Consider the following 20,175-nt stretch of genomic DNA (forward strand, 5'->3'; position numbering starts at 1 on the left):
AATTCAATTTGAGTTTACGGGACAATCCTATTCACCCGCGTTGAACGAATTCGATTTTTTAATACATTTCGATTGGACGAATTTCGAGTTCATGGGAGTTTTTAAAAACTCTTATGAATTCGAAATTCAACCTTTGATCAATGTGCCTCTCATTGTAATGAATGAAATGGATCAGAAAAGGAGATAAGGCAATAGGAAAAAATATGCAAAGAATGCCAAATAAAACATTTCGGGGGGGAATTGTTGTGTTTTATATCACTGAAACTACAAGTATTATAGGACAAAAGCGAGAGTTAACTTTTTTAGAAAGCAACACCCGACAGCAACTGGAGAAAAACGATATTATCATTGGCATGGTTCAAAATGTATTTGCCAAGATGTACATGTAATTTTTACAATAAAACTTCGCTGGCCCAGAGGCCTACAACACATTGCAGTATTGTCTATGGTTAAAAGCAACTGACATTTTCTAAGTTGTGTGAATACTTAAATAAGACCAGTATATATATATTTATATACTGAAAAATTCAGTGTGTGAACTATAAATGTAATAATGCACCATTCAGCTAACTGGCCAAATGAGAACTGCTACTTGCCCAACTTTGCAAGGCCTTAGACAACTATAGTACATATATATGCGCATTGCTTTAAGAAAAATATGGTACAAGCACAACCCATGCAGTATTCAATTTTCTTGCAGCGGCAATAACCGCTGCTTTATAAATATAACGTTCATGCATTCAAACCTCTTAAAATTGGTGGGGTTCGTTAATGAAAATATATATATATATAAATAAATAACAAATCATTTAACATGATCTGGAAACTTGTCAAAAGGAAAGGGGAAGTCCGTGTGAGAGCTTCAGCCCTGGCTTTTGTCTGGGACAAGTCATGATTCAATCTCCCCTTAAGTAGGAACTTCCAGACGTAAGAAGTTTCCCTTAATGTCCCATGGAGAGAGAAAGGGAGGTGTCTCTTACTCTCCAAGCTACTTTTCACCCAGCAATGAGTCTTCTCAATAGACTGAGGTTTTTACTACTGAACGCAATGTATCTTAACAACGGCTAGCAGCGGAACTGAAACTCTACCAGGATCAACCTATCTGTACACCTTATATACCTGCAGTACAAATTCATTTTCTTGACAGGTTCTGAGTTATTGCTCCTGGAGCACCATACTGTCTAAATGGACACACATATTTGAACAATACAGTAAACACAGGTAGGCAAGATTGCTCTCTACATCTTAGTAAATGCACAGCTTCATTCCCAAAGTGGAAATATCACTAATATAGTTTGTTTTTATATTTTTCTCAGATTTTCTAAAAAAAAAAAAAAAAAAAAAAGACAACATTTTCACACACATACACACTCGCTTAATATCTGTGCAACATACCGTAAGACTTATTCGTGTGGCGAGGAGAATAAGCTAGTATGAATAAACTTTGCACAGGAGCATTTGCAGACAACCCCCACATTTTTATGAAAGAAATTATCTTTAATAAATATTTTTTATCTTGAATGTATCTACAACGTTACAAATAGTAGTCGTATTTGTCGCAAAAGTGCTGAATATCGCATAATATCCAGATTCTCAATGTAAACAGAACCTATATTTTCCTATTTACAAATGTATTAATTCTTTTAACCTTTTTTTTCCTTCTGTCAAACACACAGGTAAACTATTTGCATAGGGAACAGGTAATAGCCCTTTAATATCCATATCTCCTGAATGCTGTACAAATTACCAATGCAAAATATTTCATTTAATTTCATAGATCTTAAACCATGCAAAAGTATTAAAAAAAAACAACATTTTTGCACAATTAAAAAAAATCGTCTGAATAAAAGCAAAAATAAATAATGGCGAGGTAGTAACAATTTTAAATGAAAATTGTAGCAAGAATTTTAAATGAAAATTGTAGCAAGAATTTTAAATGAAAATTGTAGCAAGAATTAAAAATGTGAATTGTAACAAGAATTTTAAATGAGAATTGTAATTTTAAATGAAAATTGTAACAAGAATGTTAAATGAAAATTGTAACAAGAATTTTAAATGAAAATTGTAGCAAGAATTATAAATGATAATTTTGAAATTAAAATTGTAACAAGAATTTTAAATTAAATTTGTAAAAAGAATTTTAAATTAAATTCGTAATAAGAATTTTAAATTAAAATCGTAACAAGAATTTTAAATTAAAATCGTAACAAGAATTTTAAATTAAAATCGTAACAAGAATTTTAAATTAAAATCGTAACAAGAATTTTAAATTAAAATCGTAACAAGAATTTTAAATTAAAATCGTAACAAGAATTTTAAATTAAAATCGTAACAAGAATTAGGCTAGATTTGCCTCTCCCAAAATCATGCAGTTTAAGCTTTAACAAGCATTTTTATTGTCCTGTGGTTGATGTTAGATCTGGCAAGATGTGATAATATTTTAACACATTCTGCTTTTCATAAAGACAAAGGAGATATTTGTTGTGTGTATATATATATTATATATACATATATACTCAAAGCAATTTTAAAACTAAAAACAAAATCTAGATGAACTAAAGCCATATGAACAATAAAGTTTGGTTGTAATGCTGGTTCTACAGATCCTTGTTAATAAGAATGTTTAGAAATGTGTAGAAGGATTGATATTTGACTTTTTTTTAAAGTAGCTATTTTTAATCAAAGAACGAGTCTCTTTGTCCAAAAAAAGTAGTCCTCCTTCAGCCATAATAAAAGACATATGCGTCATCAAAAAGATTTTCAAATGCTACATATAGGTAAACGTTTTTCACTTATATTTTTCTCGAAATATTAAAGTATAAATCTTTTTTTATTGTATTTTCTTTTTTTGCTGAAATACATAATATGCTAGACAACAATGTTAAAACTGGTTGCCCAGTTTTACTTACATTTACAATGTACATAAATATGTTTTTTGTTTTTTTTCATTCGAATTTTTTTTTGCTAGAACAATAAACAATATCAGCTGAAATATTTGGTCGTCCATACAAGGTATCCTTTAAATTGCTTGTGCTTATTTGACATTGCAAACGCATTAATAAAAATATAAGAGAGCCACGGTTTGGCAGTGAACATCTGTGGAAATTCCACTTGAATTTCCTCCCCGTAAGGATAATCGGCTTTACTTGTGTATTGGCTTGTGAGTATCCACTCTTTTTTACCACTGTAAAACGCCATTCAGTGTAAAATTGAATTATCCCTAAAATGCCCATCGGAAGGAATACAAATCAAGCCAAGGTTTCATTTCAAAATCTTAACGTAATACTGTATTGCACATAAAATGTTAGTAACTACAAAGTGAATGCAATTGGCTATATATTGCAACAATTAATTGGTGTGTTGAGGACAGCTATTACCCTTGCACATGCAACATGAAATAAAACAAGGAGTCTGTTCACAGTCCGCCCTATATATCATTGGAATGATATACTCAAGTAAATGGCATAGAAAACATATGTGGCAATTCCAGTGTTGCTGTTTTTCAAACTCAAAGATGAAGAGCTTGTAAAAATGGAGACGGAGACCAAACAATCTTATTTTTTTTTGTTACAGTTATTCTTCACAGTAGCCTGAGTAGTGCACAACTGGAGTTCTCCAGGAACTCAGTGTCTGGTGTTAATAAACTACATATTTGTTCTTCTAAGAAAAAACAAACAGATATGTTATCCAAACGTGTCAGCTAAGATTCAGAGATTGAGCCTTCTGTATTTTCGAGAAGAGACTTAAAGACTTGTGAGTTCAAAAACCTTGGAAAAGAGTCTCTGTGCATCAACGTGTATATTTGAAGCTGGGCATCTTCATACATGTGAGGGGTAGGATCCAGCAGATTTCGGTTGATCACTTCACGCACTCTAGAGTCTAGGCTGACCTGCAGACATGAAAATTAGTAGCCAATTATTATTATATCTACTATACAGTTTTGCTGGGTATATAAGCCACATACTTTGCTTCCCTTCTCTGTGTTTTGATGGCAACATCAATATATTTAGTTTAAAAAGAAATGTTTTTACATCTATAACAATATTGGCTTAAAAAAGTCTATCCAAATAAATATCCTGTGCATCATAAGACTAATCATAAAACAAATTTAGTTTTTTCCCCACACAAATCTCTAAAACTTAGTAGTTTTCCTATTGTTTTTAAAAAGCTCTAAAAATGCAAGATTTATTAGGTGTAAAAACCATGAAAACCACTAATAGAAAACGTTACCAGGTAAAAGTTGTCAAGGTCCTATAGAAGTCAATGGGAACAGCGCTGATCCTATTAGACCGTTTTAAATCAATTCGGACTTTAGACTTTTAGCGTTTTTTTGCTGGGAATTGTCTAAAAAACTTTGATTTTTAGAGCATCATTCAGCATTATTGTACCTTTTTTATTTGAATCTTTTAATAAATGTCATCACATTCATTGTTTTAGAGAAAGTGGATTTTGTCATGGTTTCAAAAAACACTTATCAAGGTCCGAATTTATCTCAATATCGGCTGCTACAAACTCCGATCTAACTCGCTCGGGTTTTCCACGATTATTTATTATTACATTTTCCCGAAAATAACCTTTGCGGGAAAAGCTCAGAATTTCACGTTTTTTAGTGAATTTTCACAGAAAACTCCGAAACATCGCGAAATTGTCCGAAACCCCTGACACAACCAAAAATCAATGGGACTGTTCCCATTGACTTTTATGCAACCTCAACAGGTTTGAGATGCCGTGGTTTTATATTCAGGCTTTTTAGCCCTCGTGGTTTAATAAATTCCGAAAAATTAGTGATTTTTTTTTTAAAAGTCCGATTTTATTTAAAAAAAAATCATGAATTCTTCGGATTTCGGGGAATTTCGGGTATTCAGAGCTTAGTAAATAACTCCCTAAAATCTGACCTTTGATAAATAGGCCTCCAAATAAAAATTTGAAATAAAAATTCTCATACATTTAATCATTCTGCAAAAGAAAACCTATTCCGGTGCCTTTTTTCCTCTAAACACTGTACAAACTGAATTATGTTTTGGTGGAAGCCATCAGCTTTTTGTTTGCAGGCACATTTTCAGTATTCTTTTTACCTGTATGACATACAAAAGGGGCAGATTTAACAAAATGCATATTTGATTTCTTACTGAGATTCTACTTTTTCTGTGCAAAAGTTTTTCCCAAGCTGGTATATTAATGTTGAGTCAATTGGAATTGCATTCAAAAATGTGATTAATTGAAAAGAATGTGTAGAATGTCATTTGTAGATCTTCTTTGCATCAAAGTGTGTTTTTTTTTTTCTTTCATATTTTTCTTTGCTTTGAGATCTTTTAGTTCAGTAGAAAGAGCTGCAAACTTTCCTAGAAATGTGTAAGTCGGCTTCATGGGATGTTGACACACTGCCAAGAGCACAGTAGAAATATACATGGACGGGCTTTGGACCAAGTTCAAAAATGTTGACTGCTTTTTAATAAAACAAATAAATCACTTGTGAAATAAAAAACAAACTCTATGCAATCTATATTTCTTTACATTCCCTTGCAGAAAACTGTGAATTTAGACTTTCCTCTGTGTTCTGTTTGTTTTCGGTCTTTGTTATGCAGCAAAACGTGGGGCCACATGGGCCATGCTTTTCTGAGTGCCGGTGACGTAATAAAAGCTTTATCTGCCTCTGTTATACATCTATATACACCTTGTGTGTCTCAGGGTTCTGCTTTGCTTAGTCCCACAGTTATAGAAGACTAGGTGATTGGACCCTGATCAGTCTTTGTTTTTTCTTCTTTGGTGCTTCTTATTTTTTCTCTTCTCAGAAAACATACAGAGGAGAGGAAACACTTTCAAGTATAAAAGTTATGACCTTTGCCATTAAGGAGGTTAAAAAAAGTAAATGTGACTAGTGTGGCCCTGGCTTAATATTAAATATGGTTTTAACAGGGAACTGTAGCCTACACGCTATATACATGCTGCGTCACTATAATTGTTTGTTTGGTCCCATTTATCTGTGGTCGGTCCAAAAGTAGACTAAAAATTCACACCCATGGGTGGAGACACCCTTGACCAGTATCCATCAAAGCATTGAGTTTTCCTTTGGATATTAGTACAGTTTAAATATCTCTGGGCACTTAAAAAGTTATTTACATGAAATATGGAATATTTAATTTCCATTTGTTTACAGCCTCATTTCAGACCTAGGGTCTCTTCACTATTTCATAAGAACAAGGCAATCTACCTGCCTGCTTTCTTCCCTCAACCTAAAAATAATCTGACCCTAGCTGGGTGGTTTTCGGCAAGATAGATAAATCTTCTATTAATCTTTTTACAGAGGTCTAGTGGTCTAATTGCACATCTATTAGAGCTAGCCCTATGTCCTGGGTAGAAAAAGAACAATGTGCTATAAATATATATCCAAGATACTGTATATGTCCCAAGGCTCAATTCTTAGTTAAAACTTGAAAGTTTATTACAAATCACATTTAAAATGGTACATACTGACCCCACCTTACGCTTTTTATAGCCTCCGGTACTTAGTCATTGGTGTCTTTGTCAGTAGCATGTTAAGCATAGAATTTAAACCCACCCACCCATTTTTACTTAAAATCAAAATCAATCAGCTCCCTTTACATCTTATTGCATTATGCCTATACAGGGTACTAGTACCATTTCCTTTATATTTTTCATTATTGTTTCAAATATAATTCCAGTAACACTGTATCCCAGCATTTAAGTAATATAAAACATAGTGTATTCTAAGTCTATACATGTTAAAATCAATAAAAAACAGTCAATTTAAATGTCGAAAAAACTTTGCAGGCGTATGTACTGTTATAAAAACATAGAGGGAAGCCAACACTAGCCTATCAACCTCATTGATGTGCTCTAGAACAAACAGAGTTCAGTAGGGTCAAAAAACCAACCCTATTCTATAGTGTAGCATGTGACATCAAATTCGTCGTTGAGTCCTAATGGCAAGCATGTTTGTAAATGGAAAATCTAAAATACCTCTTTCCTCCCTAAAAGGCTTAAATTGTCCCCTACTCTCACTCCTAGTCTTACCCTTTCCAACCATTGGATCGAGAAAAAGGTTATGTCACCCCCATTACATTGTGTGAAGTGTCTAGTGATGTTACTCTTCTCTGCTGTTTGGGGATTTCTGATCTGACTCGTGTTCTCTCACCCCCCTTTTTTTTTTTTAAGAAAAAGAACAAACCTTACTAGATTAAATTGGTCGTTTTATCATACATAAGGGCTCATTTACGACTACAAGTGGGGTGGACTAAGCCCAATTGTAATTTTGTTACCCACAATGCAGCATATTTTTCCATGATTCCATGGTAATTGCATTTACCAGGAAGTGATGCACCTCATGCAGTTGTAGCAAATATATCAAAACTGACCAAACTGCACTTGCACTTCTATGAGAATCTACACTGAAAATGATCGAAATCCAGTTGACATAATTTTTGGCTTTCGGCATGAGATTTACATATGCCACCCTATCCTTTCAGAGCAACTGTGCTGCGGCAATTGACACAGGCCACTGTGGGAACCCTGGAGGTACTCAGCGCCGGATTCGCTGGGCGGGCGCCCCTAGGCCGTGTGCTCTGCGCGGTCCTAGCGCCCGCACTTCCACACGCTGGCGATGTGCGAGCGCCGGAGCACTGGGGAGCGAAAGCTCCCCACAGAGCGGCTGGGCGGCATGCCGCCCCCGAAAAATGTGCCGCCCTAGGCCCGGGCCTATGTGGCCTCGCCACAAATCTGGGCCTGGAGGTACTACCTGGTTTGGAGGTGGTGGTAGCTCCAGGGGTCCCCTATTTCAATAGATGCAGCTGCCGGAATTCAAAACAGGAGGCTGGAGGAAGGAGGGGGTTATTTACTAAACTACAAAAATCACCAAAAATTCGTGATTTTTTTTTTATATAAAATTTTTTAAAAGTCTGATTTAAAAAAAAAATCACAAATTTTTTCAGAATTTATTAAAACCTGAGGATGGAAAAGTACAAATCTGAAAATCCAGCACCTCAGACCTGTCGAAGTTGTATATAAGTCAATGATGTGCGCAAGGTATCGTGCTAATCTTCAAAGTTTTCGGATGGAAATTCCGAAAAATTAGTGAAAATCTGATGAAAAAAACTGAAAAAAACATGAAAATCCCGCAAAGCAAATTTTCAGGAAAATGTAATAATAAATAAACGTAAAAAACCAGAGTGGATTTGATCGGAGTTTGTAGCAGAGTTTGTAGCAGAAAATGTTGAGATAAAATTCAGCCTTTATACAACCCAGAAGTGGGCCGTCTAGAAGTCAAGTCACAAAAGGAACTTCTGCTCATGTGTACTGAAAACAATTCTATAGTATGGAAAACATATCAGTTAATAAGAAATAAGGTATACTCTACCTCTTTTGGTGAAAGTATAGAGATATAATCTTCATAAATATTTCTAGCTTTATCTTCAACTATTTTTTTGTTTTGTTCATTCTTTAAGTCTTCACATGCTAACCAGAATAAAAGATTTTCTTCACTATATTCTGTACGTAAAAATTCTCGGAAGAGGTTTCGTCCTGCTGGGCTACTCATCATTTTGTCAAAATTGTGGGACCAGGACAAAATTTCTTCGGCAGTAGGAATTTGGCTGAAAAATGATAATACATTTAATTTATTAGTATTTGGATGATTTCAAGTTAGTAATGGAATAATAAGACATGTATGCAGATTTGTGTACGCAGTTAAAGCTAACATTTTTGTTATGGTTTTTTTTGACATGGTTATAACAAGAAATGAAAAACAACAACTGCTAGACTGTTAAAAAAAATTGTTTTTAAAGCACATTTATTATTTCTTGCAAACATTTTCTTTTTGAGTTTCAGGAGATTCTCCTTGGCTTCTGCTCATTAAATGTACTAACACAACTTGATAATCTTGAGTAAAGAAGACCAAAAGTGAATTTTTTAAAGATTGCATTGGGCAGTTTGGACGATTTTGCCCCTACTGCCCAAATTTCTGGGCATGTAAGCAAGGTCATTTCATTTTCAGAAAATAAATGTTGGTGTGGTCCTTGGTTTAAATGGTTACTCGTACCTCTGAGCTCCTAAGATGTTAAAGGGCATGTAAAGGCAAAAATATAAAATCCAATTTTTACTTTCTTTAATGAAAAAGAAACCTATCTCCAATATACTTTAATGAAAAAATGTGTACTTTTTTATAAGAAACCTGACTGTATGCAGTGAAATTCTACCTTCATTTACTGCTGTGGATAGAAATTGTCAGACAGTCCCTAACTGCTGAGCAGGGAAACAATCATACTTATGAACAGCAGGGGGAGACCCCACTTTACTTCCCGGCCATGCAGAACTCAAGCAGCTTTGTTTGTTTCCCTGTTGAGTAGTCGGTGACTGTGTAGAGATTTGTATTGGATTTTATTTTTGCCTTTACATCCCCTTTACTGTTTCCAACTCCAGCTGCAGGGACAAAGATCATGGAGCCAGATTTAAACAGATTCTATTTGGAGGATTATTTTGCGGCAGCCACTGGTTCTGCGAGTTGGAGAAAGTTTGTATTAAACAATAAAAAACTATAAAATCCACATTAGATTACACGACAACACAGGACCCAGTGCTGCCTGACTATTCTGATTATTAATTAGTCTTGCTGTATCGGCTTCTGGCAGATATTTATGTGCTGTTTTGATTTATGGCGATCCCTAAGCAGCCCAGACCACACTGAGCATGTGCACAGTCTTGGTCTTAAAAAGACGTTCAACAAAGTTACAAGATGGTGACCCCATGTGGCCAACTTTGAAAGCATAAATCATTTGTTTAATTAGGCGTGTGGTGCACTAAGTTTATGTTTATTATACAAAATACAGCCTTTCTAGGCTTATTCTATTTTAGACTTTACTTCCCCTTTAAGGCAAGAAACACCAGCACAAAGAAACAAGAGAATTGATAATCAGAAAAATATTTGTATCCAATTAAATTAACTAAATCCAATTAGTTGATACAGAACTAAGAGACAATTAATCAACCATTGATAAATCTACCTCTAAGTTCCTATCTTGTTCAACACTATTTCTGATTGTTAGCCTAATTTTTAAACTATATCATACACTAATATTTTCTCTAAGTTATTTTTGGGTGGAGACAGACCTTTTGTAATCTCTCTTTATAAAGCATACTTCATTCTGAACAACCATTAAGTTTTAAAATAACTTGTTCTAAATAGTCTCATCTCAGACTGCTGGCTGCCTCTCTGTGTGAGGTTAAACCATAATTTGGTTGCTGGCCAAAACAAAGATGTGTTCTACCTTCCCAGCAAATAAGGATTTCCCACATTTAGATACTGTGGGAACGTATTTTGATCTTGATGCATTGCATGTGCCCTTTTACATTCCATTATACATTAGTCTGTCCTAGTCAAAGTGTAAGATTTCTTGTTAACCCCCAAAAATACAGAATCCCCATATGTAAATAGTAATGTAGAAAATCAATACTTGCATAAAAACACCTTCTTGAGAAAGGTTCTTATCTTACATTTAAAAACATCTTGTAGATCTGTAAAACCATGTATCTATGTATATAAAATACACACAGCAGGACAGTTGTTTCATACACAGATGTGTCAATTCAAAACTGAGAAGAAAAATGACTCTACCCAATCCGATTCAATAAAGAATATTACCTTATAATACATGAATATCCTGTTAATTGTATCCTTGTAATTGTTGCTCAGTGATGTAATATTTGTTATATTTTTTTTTACAAATAATGTACCCCCTATTGTAAAATATAAGGATATTATGTCTTAGAGAAATTCCATCAGTGTCGGACTGGCCCACAGGGATACCAGGAAAACTCCCGGTGGGCCCAGGTGTCAGTGGGCCTTTTGCTTCTAACCATTTGGCCTATTTCATGGTCATTCCCTATTTCTTCATGGTAAAAAATATTAGAAGAATATAGAAAGCAGATATAAAAGACTAGGAAAATAAAAAGGTTGAGTGAGGAGAGGAAGAATAATAGTTTGGAAAGTGGGCCCATGGTCTAAGGTTTTTTGGACCATGGGTTAAGGTTTTCTGGTGGGTCAATGGTCTAAGGTTTTTCTGGAGGGCCCCTGGCATCCTAGTCCAACACTGAATTCCATGAACATATAAAAGCACAAGGAGAAGGCCGTGTCACGGAACTCATTATATAATAATTTTGAATCATAAATTTAAAGTCTATTACATCCCTACATATGTCACAGATGTGGGAGTGACAAATACAAGGATATCTTAAGGTCTTCCTCTAAAACTCATATCTTTATCTTTGTTCAGCCTCTGGTGTGTGAGATGAGCGCTAATGTGATGTTATTGATGGAAAGGAGCACCATTATGTGACATGAGACATAGTTCCCTAAACTGTTTTTTATCAAAATTAGAATTTGTGTAATATTAGAGGTTTTTACTACTTCCAATAATCTCATGTTTGAAAAACTCATATGTTTGATTATACAGGTATGGGACCAGTTATCCAGAATGCTTGGAAACTGGGGTTTTCATGATAAGGGGTCTTTCCAAATCTACAAAAAAAACCCCAACAGGCTGATTTTGCCTCCAGTGAGGATTAATTATATTTTAGTTGGGATCAAGCACAAGATACTATCTTCCTATTACAGGAAAAAAATCAAATACATTTTAAAAAATGTAATTATTTCATTAAAATGGAGTCTATGGTAGATGGCCTTCCCATAATTTGGAGCTTTCTGGGTAATGGATCCCATACCTGTATATTAAAAAATCCGAATATGAAAAATCCTAATGAATAAAATTGTGGGGAAAAATGTAAATACCTTGAATTTTTGAGTTTACAAACAACTTAAATTGAACATATAGTTCATGTTTTGCCTAGGACAGCTTCCGTTGATTTCTACGTGACCTTGCAAACTTTAAGATGCCACAATTTTACATTTTACAGTTTTTATAAGATTTTTTTATCTTAATAAATACTTGATTTTAGGTTATAATTTGAGTTATAGTGCACAAAAATCAAATCACAGCAACCCCTAAATATAAATGTTGATTAATCAGCCCCTGTTGCTGAAAGAAGAACTAAAGGTGTAATCACTGGGGTGCCAAAATGTTAAGCACCCCCTCAGTGATTATAATGCCTAGGCCAGTGCTCCTATTCACTAAAAACTATTCTGCTTTGGGCATTTCTGAAGAAACTCCTCACTGCAATCTTCTATGTCTTCTTCCTAATCTATTTGTTCAGGTCCGAAGACACGTGCGCAGAAGAGTGAAAAACTGAATTTAGATGTAAAAAGCCTGCTTTTTCACTCTACTGCCCATATGCCTGCCTGGGACCAGAGAAAAGAAAAAGAAGTGGAAGAAGGTGATGAAGTATGACTTCATTTATGGTCAAATATCGGACATAATTTCAGAAACTGTAATACCATTGTCACCCAAAAAAAGATGGATTTCACAAGACATGTGGATTAATAAGTGGATAAAATACTCACCTTTCTTCTTCAACCTGTATATTCTCCATTTTTGTTGTATGTGTCGGTCGTCCTGCATGCTCCCCTCTTTCTTCATTCCTAACAGTGAGGCTGCAATGTAGTACAACACTTTATTTTGTCTAGAGAAAGTACAGCAACTTAAACAAAACAATTGATGAAGTCCACAATCTAAATACATGTAAAGCCAGCTCCGTGTTGATAGCAGTTAGGGATGCACTGAATCCACTATTAAGGATTCCGCCGAACCCCCTAATCCTTAGCGAAAGATTCGGCCAAATACCAAATTGAATCCTAATTTGCGTATGCAAATTAGGGGTGGGAAGGGGAAAACATATTTTACTTCCTTGTTTTGTGACAAAAAGTCACACAATTTCCCTCCCCGACCCTAATTTGCATATGCAAATTAGGATTGGGTTCAGACGGCAAAATGATTCGGTCGAATCCGAATCCTGCTGAAAAAGGCCAAATCCTGGATTTGCTGCATCCCTAATAGCAGTAAATGGATCCCCGATCCCAGAAAATTAAGATTACTCATCAGGGCTGACATACCACTTAATTTTGTCCTGTTTCTGTAAACACAAAGCAGCAACACCAGTTGATCATAGTATTCAGGTGTGGAATGTGGCTAATTCTTTGCTATACATGATAACATGACCAACAACACCATGTAAGCAACACTCACAGGAGACTCCCCTATATAGAACCCCATGCAGGTCAGAGATCCCATTCCGAAGAAGCTACTTCACACCAACAATCTACATACAACTTGCAATTTTTTCCCTGATCATCTCTTTTTGCGCCACTTGGGCAAGTGGTTTTATTGCTTAACAATAAGTTGTCCTGATCAAAGCTTAATGCGTGTGTACATGCAAAAATGAAGTTAACTTTTTGTATGTTGCAGAATGGCCAATTCTAAGCAACTTTTCAATTGGCCTTAATTTATTCTTTTTTATAGTTTATATATTTGCCTTTTTTCTGACTCTTTCAAGCTTTCAATTGAGGGTCTCTGACCCCATCTAAGAAGCAAAAGCACTGTAAGGCTACGACTGTATTGTTCTTGCTACTTTTTATTACTCCTCTTTCTATTCAGGCCAGTAATGTAACTAACTGCTTCCGGGCCTGGGCGCAGGATGTGCACCTGGGCCTCCCCTCTAGACGCGTGGTTTTTCCTTACCGTCGCACGATCTCTGGCGACCCTGGTGCAATTGCACCCCTGCCCCCCTGGTAGTTACGCCACTGATTGAGGCCTCTCCTACTCATATCTTTGTCTCTTATTTGAATCAATGAATGGTTGCTATCAGATTGCTGAAATGGCAAACTGCAGAGCTGCTGAATAAAAAACTAAATAACTACGATAATAATAAAAAATTGAACCTAATTGCAAATTGTCTCAGAATGTCACTCTCTTCATCACCCTAAAAATTCATTTAAAAGCAAACAACCTCTTTAATGTTCATTTAAAAACCACTCGCATCCAGGGTCTGGCCACCTACTGCCGAACTGGAAATTGGTAGAGGCAACAGGGCTCATTTGCAACGCAGAATGCAATGTGCAAAGTACCAAAAATGTCAGTAATCAGTCTTTGTTTGCACTTTTCACATTGTGCTCTGCATTGTATAAATGGCCTCAGGCTTCTGTTTTTCCATTTTGGAGCAGAGACCATCCACTCACCCCTAAACTAACTATGTCAATCTATGATCTCTCCTGCCCCCTAACTTGGTCATCATTATGATGGGGAGCATCAGGAGGCACAGTCTGTAACGCTGACACTAATGCAGGTAACAAGGGCAGGGCTCTGCTGTTTCTCCTGATGATGCTCTCTGTACCAATGCTGGATTTTTGACTAGAGAGTAAGAGTAGCATTCCCTGGAGCCCAAGTGCTTCTTAAAGGGGACCTGTCACCCAGACATAAAAAGCTGTATAATAAAAGCCATTTTCAAATTGAACACAAAACCCACATCTAATATAAAAACATTTAAAAATCTCAGCTGTCAATCATTTATTGCCTGCCACACCACTGTGCCTTAGGCATAGAGGCGGAGCAGGCAGTTACTTTCACTTTACATTCTGCACTTCCTAGATGTCACTGCTCTCACCACATTCCCCCCTCCTTCCTTGCCATCTAACTTTGTAACCAGTGTATCGGCATGGGCCTCATAAACAAGATTTTGAGATGATGCAAAGCTTGCCTTAATAACAGTGTTTGCAAAATGGCTGCTGCCTGCTTTCTCTGATTGTGAAATCTCAGACTGAAGGGAACAAGATATAGATATTTTATATAGTGTAAGTAAAATTTTTCTTGACTAACATGATAAAATAGGATATGAAATGATTTCTTAGGGTGACAGGTCCCCTTTAAGTGAGCACCAATGGGCATGCTCTTTTGCACCTTAACGGTCTAGCACTTACTCCCCGGACAATAGAAGATAACCCTAATCTAAAAAGAAAATGTAGTTGACAGTCCCATATATTACTTGGTCAAGCTGAGGAAATATATCCATGAATCATATGGCCTTGTTTTCGTATGGTGATTTTAACGACACAGCTATAAATGGAAGCTATAAATAGTTTTTTTACAGCACCCCAGGGTCTCTGGTTTTGCATAAATGCTATAATGGAACACAAGGGTTTTTTTTGTATTTCTTTGATTATACAATTCCGTTACAGAAGCACTGGTTTATCATGTGAGCACGGGCAAATCACAGCATGTCTGCGATTGTACGTGCAAAGCATTTTTTAATAACCTGTAAAGACTTTATGCATTCCTTAAATTTCCCTCTCCATACATAGAGAGCATTGATAAAAACGAGTCATTGCTTATGAATGGTAATGACTAGTTTCACAGGGCTGTTGATGGATTTTTACAACTTTTAGCAGAAGGAGACAAATGGCCTTGTCAATAACACGCACAATATTTGTGTTGCAGGCCTGGGTTCAATGTAAAATTAAAGCGGAACTCTGGCTTCCAAACCAAAATTTGATAAAGAGGCCCACATAACACAGATACCCCTAATACACCCACCACAGATACCTGTTTCTTCAAAAAGTATGAATAAATGCCATTTTCTATGCTGAAATCCAGCTGTTTAACAGTTATTTTCTTTCTGCATCATTTGAAATCCTGGCAGGGAAGGATGGTCTAAACACTGATGTTACAAATTGTAACAACTTCTCCACAGCTTACAGACAGGATGCAGGAACTACATAACCCACAATGCATTGCACTGTGATGTTCCTTTCCTTATTGAAATCACGTGTGCAGGGAATTGTGGGTTTTGGAGGATGCAGGCTGAGGTCAGATGGCTGTTGATACAAAGTAATAGTAGTCAGCCAGCTCAGCAAAGTAGTCAGATAGATCAGCAGGAGAGCAGGGGGCTAGGCTTAGGGAACTATTTAAAAATCATCAAAAGTCTGCATATTTTTTAATTGATGTATATTGCAAAGTTGCTTGAAATTATGTTTACTTTTCTAAAAGCTCAAGTTATGTTTGTGTGGAGTTCCCCTTTAACCATATATTCCAAACTTGCATGCACTGATTCAGGCAAAACCATCTCTTTCAAGGGAAATATGGGGTAGGTGTGACTTTGCAGGATTGATGGCTTTTAAAGTCATTAGCATTATATCGTATATTAAGGGGGTGATTTATCAAAGGTCGAGTTTGTGAGGTTTTCTACCTTGAATAAACTCACAACTCGAATGTTTGCTTATTTAGGAAAAAATTTGAATGTAAAAAACTTGAATCAGTGCAATGAATACTCGAATTGATCGAGTTATCGGCGAAAACAAAACTTGAATAGATTGAGTTTTCAAGTGCAAACCGTCAAAAAAAAACAACCCCAAATCATGCAGCTTCGGGGGGATATTCATCTTGAAAAATTCGAGTTTTTACTGAAACTACCATCAAAAAACTGTTTCAGAAAAACACAACTCCACCATTGATAAATAACCCTCTTGATATAGGTTTGCAGCAGGTGCTTGGGGCTTAGGTTTCATAACAGATATTCTTGTAGCCCTGCTGACAACACGTGTCCTCGTTTCATGTTTGAACCACATTGTTATTAGCCCCCCCCCAAGTTTTTCTACTTGTAACTAGGCTGGAAGGGATTTAACAAATGTAAAAATTAAAAGGGCACAGGAGTCTTAAATCCCCAATAATTTGGATCTTCATACCTTAAGGGAGAATGGTAGGCTATCTTTAGTTTCCTTTACACATTAAATAAAATTGGTCCTAACTGCCTTATGAGAACATATAAGGAAAAAACACTTAGGGGCTCATTTATAATTCCTTGGAATTACTGAGTAATAATGATAGTTACAATTGGGGACTGGAAAATAAATTGTTACATCTAAAAAAAAAAAACCTTAGTAAAACTTACTGAGGAATTAAAGGTGTTGTTCACCTTTTAGGTTAACTTTTATTATTTTATAAAATGGCCAGTTCTAATCAACTTTTCAATTGGTCTTATTTATTTTTGTAGTTTTTTTTAGTTATTTGCCTTCTTCTTCTTCTGACTCTTTCCAGCTTTCAAGTGGGGGTCACTGACCCCATCTAAAACAAATGCTCTGTACGGCTACAAATGTATTGTTATTGCTACTCTTTATTACTCACCTTTCTATTTCTATTCTAGTCTCGTATTCAATTCAATACATGATTGCTAAGGTAATTAGGACCCTAGCAACCAGAATGCTGATATTGCAGACTGGAGAGCTGCTGTATAAATTTTTAAATAACTCAAAAACCACAAATAATAAAAAATGAAAACCAATTGCAAATTGTCTCAGAATATCACTCTCTACATCATACTAAAGTTGACTCAAATGTGAACAACCCCTTTAATCATAAACAATCCCTTTAATGTCTCCAATGGATATAACCAAATAAGAACATTTCTTGTTTGCATCAATTGTTTTAAGATCTGAATTTATAGAACTGAATAACAACTGGTTTCAGATTAGCAGTTACAAAAATCCTTTTTCTGTGAATCAGTTTTTCTCTGATTTCAATGCCAAGGGAAGTTTTCACTAATGAGTTTTCTAATCTGTTTTTAGCTATGACGTCATTGGAATCCGCTACGGTTATGATTTTTGCAGGATTAGAACTGTAATAAAAGTACCTGCTATTAATGTAAACTTGTTAGATATTGGTGGAACACAAACAATCCAACATTGACCTCTCTCTATATCTGTAAGCACAGATAAGCACTCTTATAGAGTTATGGGGTTCAGAAGCCTGGGTATAAATGAAAATACAGGTATGGGATCTATTATCTGGAAAACCGTTATCCAGAAAGCTCTGGACCATGGGACGGCTGTCTCCAAAAGATTCCATTTTAATAAAATTAAAATTTTTACAAATGATTTTCATTTACAGTAGCTTGTACTTGATCCAAACTAAGATATAATTAATCCTTATTGGAGGCAAAACCAGCCTATCGGGTTTACTGTTTCAAATTACAGAGTAACCACTTATCCAGAAACCCCCTATACCGGTATATGATATACATTGCCCCACTTGGGATTTAAATAGCTGTAATCTACCAGTAGGAAATTTTTGGCTTTTGTCCAAACACTATATCACTCTGAATTATTCCTCTGAATTATTCCTGGAATTAAATTATTAAATAGCCACTGCAGTTAGATCCATATTTTATGTTATGAGCTGAAAAATCATTACAGTTACTTGTATTAATTGAATAAAGTGAATTATTTAATTTATGAACGTGTCACAAACAGGGCAGATGGATTTACTATGGAAAGGTATAGATTATAACACTATCTTGCTTACAAAACCCACCACAGAGCATTGTGGGACATTTTATCATGCAGTGACATTTTTTTTTTATCCAGCATGCCAATGGTTTAAACCATTAATTTAAAGGCTGACTATCGTGAAAATGAAAAGTGAATATAAGCTTCACTTTTTTTAAATGAAATGGTGTAATCAATAGAAAATTCTGTGCCATTCTTGAAATAGTTACTACTCTCTTCATGCAGGAGTTGGAGTCAGATTTTGGTTGACAGTTAGATCTAATAAAGCAAAGAAATTATATTAGAACTCACAAAATCAGCATAAATCAAGTCTCACTATATGTAGAATTGTGCTGAAGTCAGTTGTTTTGTTGGATTTTGTTTGTGATGGAATCAGTTGTGAGCACTAATAGAAATGCTAGCAAAGAGGCCCACACCCAAAATATATATTAGATCTTTCAATCAAAATCTGATGCCAACTCCTGCAGAGAGAATAAAGAGAGATTGCTTGGGGGGGGGGGGGTAGTAAAGAGTAACTTGATTATTTCAATAATGGTAAATAATCTTTAACTCATTTTTTATTAAGAAATTTTGTTAGATGTTGTTTGTGCTGGAATAAATAATTTGAATGTGTTCAAATACATACTGTATGCTAGCAAAGGGGCCCACACGCAAAAGATATATTAGATCTGACTCCCGCAGAGTGAATAAAAAGAAACAGATTGCTTTTGGCCATCATAAACTCAGTATATGTCTACTGATGTCTTGTAAGAGGATTTTAACTTGAGGAGGGCTATGAGAGGAAAACAAAGTGGCCAGGCTAACCTTACCAGATCACTTGAATTCAGGGACACCTCTAATAAATGCACATTGCAGGGCTACAGTGATTGTATGTACATTAAATTGCAATCACTGCAAATTTCTGGATGTGTCCCTGAATTCTCAAACATCTAGTAACCCTACCATAGGAACCATACAAACTACTGATGCACCTATCCTAACCCACCCCTTTACAACCTGGGCCCCATCTTGAGGTTGATAAGGCATCCAAGCCCAGCCGTCCCCTTAGCTGGCATCAGAGATGATATTAAATGGGGGCAGGCTTAAGAAATACTATGCCACCAATGATGACGCTAGCTTTCTGGAGCCCAGTCTCAGTGCACAAATGAAAAGGTGTGTCTGCTGTAGCTGGTCAATGACAACCCACCACTGATCTGTACCTGAAGTTGCAACCTATTTTTCAGGCCAAATATGCACAATATTGAAATTAATGGAGACATGTTACCCTACCCAAACCCTCTTCCATCACGTTAATCAAGCAAATAACCTTTAATAACCTTCTTCCTTTTTGAAAGGAATACTCACAGCAGGCAGGCACTATTTTGTAGGAGTCGTTATCAAGACAAGCCATGCATAATCCCTAAATGTAATCACATATGTAATATAGTCACTAAATTTGGAGCAGTAATCCTTAGCAACCAATAAGATGTTTGATTTTAAATGGGTGACCATTAAATGCTACCTGCTGATTGGTTGCTATTAGTTACTGCAACCTATTTATCAACGTTTGTATCTTTTCTGAGCTAAAAATCATGAATGCGAATAATAGTTAAAAAAACAACTACTTTTTGGTATTTAGTAAGCCAAACAAAAAACAAGGAGGGGAACAGGTGTTAATAGTCAGCTTGGATATTCAAAAGGCGTTTGCCCTATATGACTACAGTCTTTCAAAAATTTGGGATTACAGGAGCATTTTTAACTGTGGTGCGAGGCCTGTATTCTTAACCCTATTGCGCGCACTAAAGTTAGAGGTCATTTATCCGACAAGTTTAAGATTAGCAAAAGAACCCGGCAAGGGTGCCCGTTGTCACCATTGCTGTTCGCTTTATCAGTGGAACCATTGGCCCAAATGATTAGGAATAATCAAACGATTATAGGATATACATGGAAGGGGGTTA

The 20,175-nt window shown here is 35.7% G+C and overlaps 1 protein-coding gene across 4 annotated transcripts in view; it reads right to left on the minus strand.

Annotated features, from left to right (window-relative positions):
* Positions 1–2,272: 2,272 nt before the first annotated feature.
* Positions 2,273–20,175, minus strand: part of rgs17.L (regulator of G-protein signaling 17 L homeolog) — a 45,535-nt gene continuing 27,632 nt past the window's right edge. Inside the window, exons 3-5 of one of the 4 annotated variants that reach the window (XM_018262961.2) lie at positions 12,470–12,547; positions 8,375–8,609; positions 2,273–3,889 (exon numbers count right to left, since the gene is read on the minus strand). In XM_018262961.2, the coding sequence (XP_018118450.1) occupies positions 3,701–3,889; positions 8,375–8,609; positions 12,470–12,547 (502 nt within the window). In that variant the 3' untranslated portion in view covers positions 2,273–3,700. Of the gene's footprint in view, positions 3,890–8,374; positions 8,610–12,469; positions 12,560–20,175 lie in introns of all 4 variants that reach the window. The other 3 variants (XM_018262959.2, XM_018262962.2, XM_018262963.2) reach the window with 3 other exon arrangements.

Source organism: Xenopus laevis, chromosome 5L (genome assembly GCF_017654675.1).
Source record: "Xenopus laevis strain J_2021 chromosome 5L, Xenopus_laevis_v10.1, whole genome shotgun sequence".
Lineage (NCBI taxonomy): Eukaryota > Metazoa > Chordata > Amphibia > Anura > Pipidae > Xenopus > Xenopus laevis.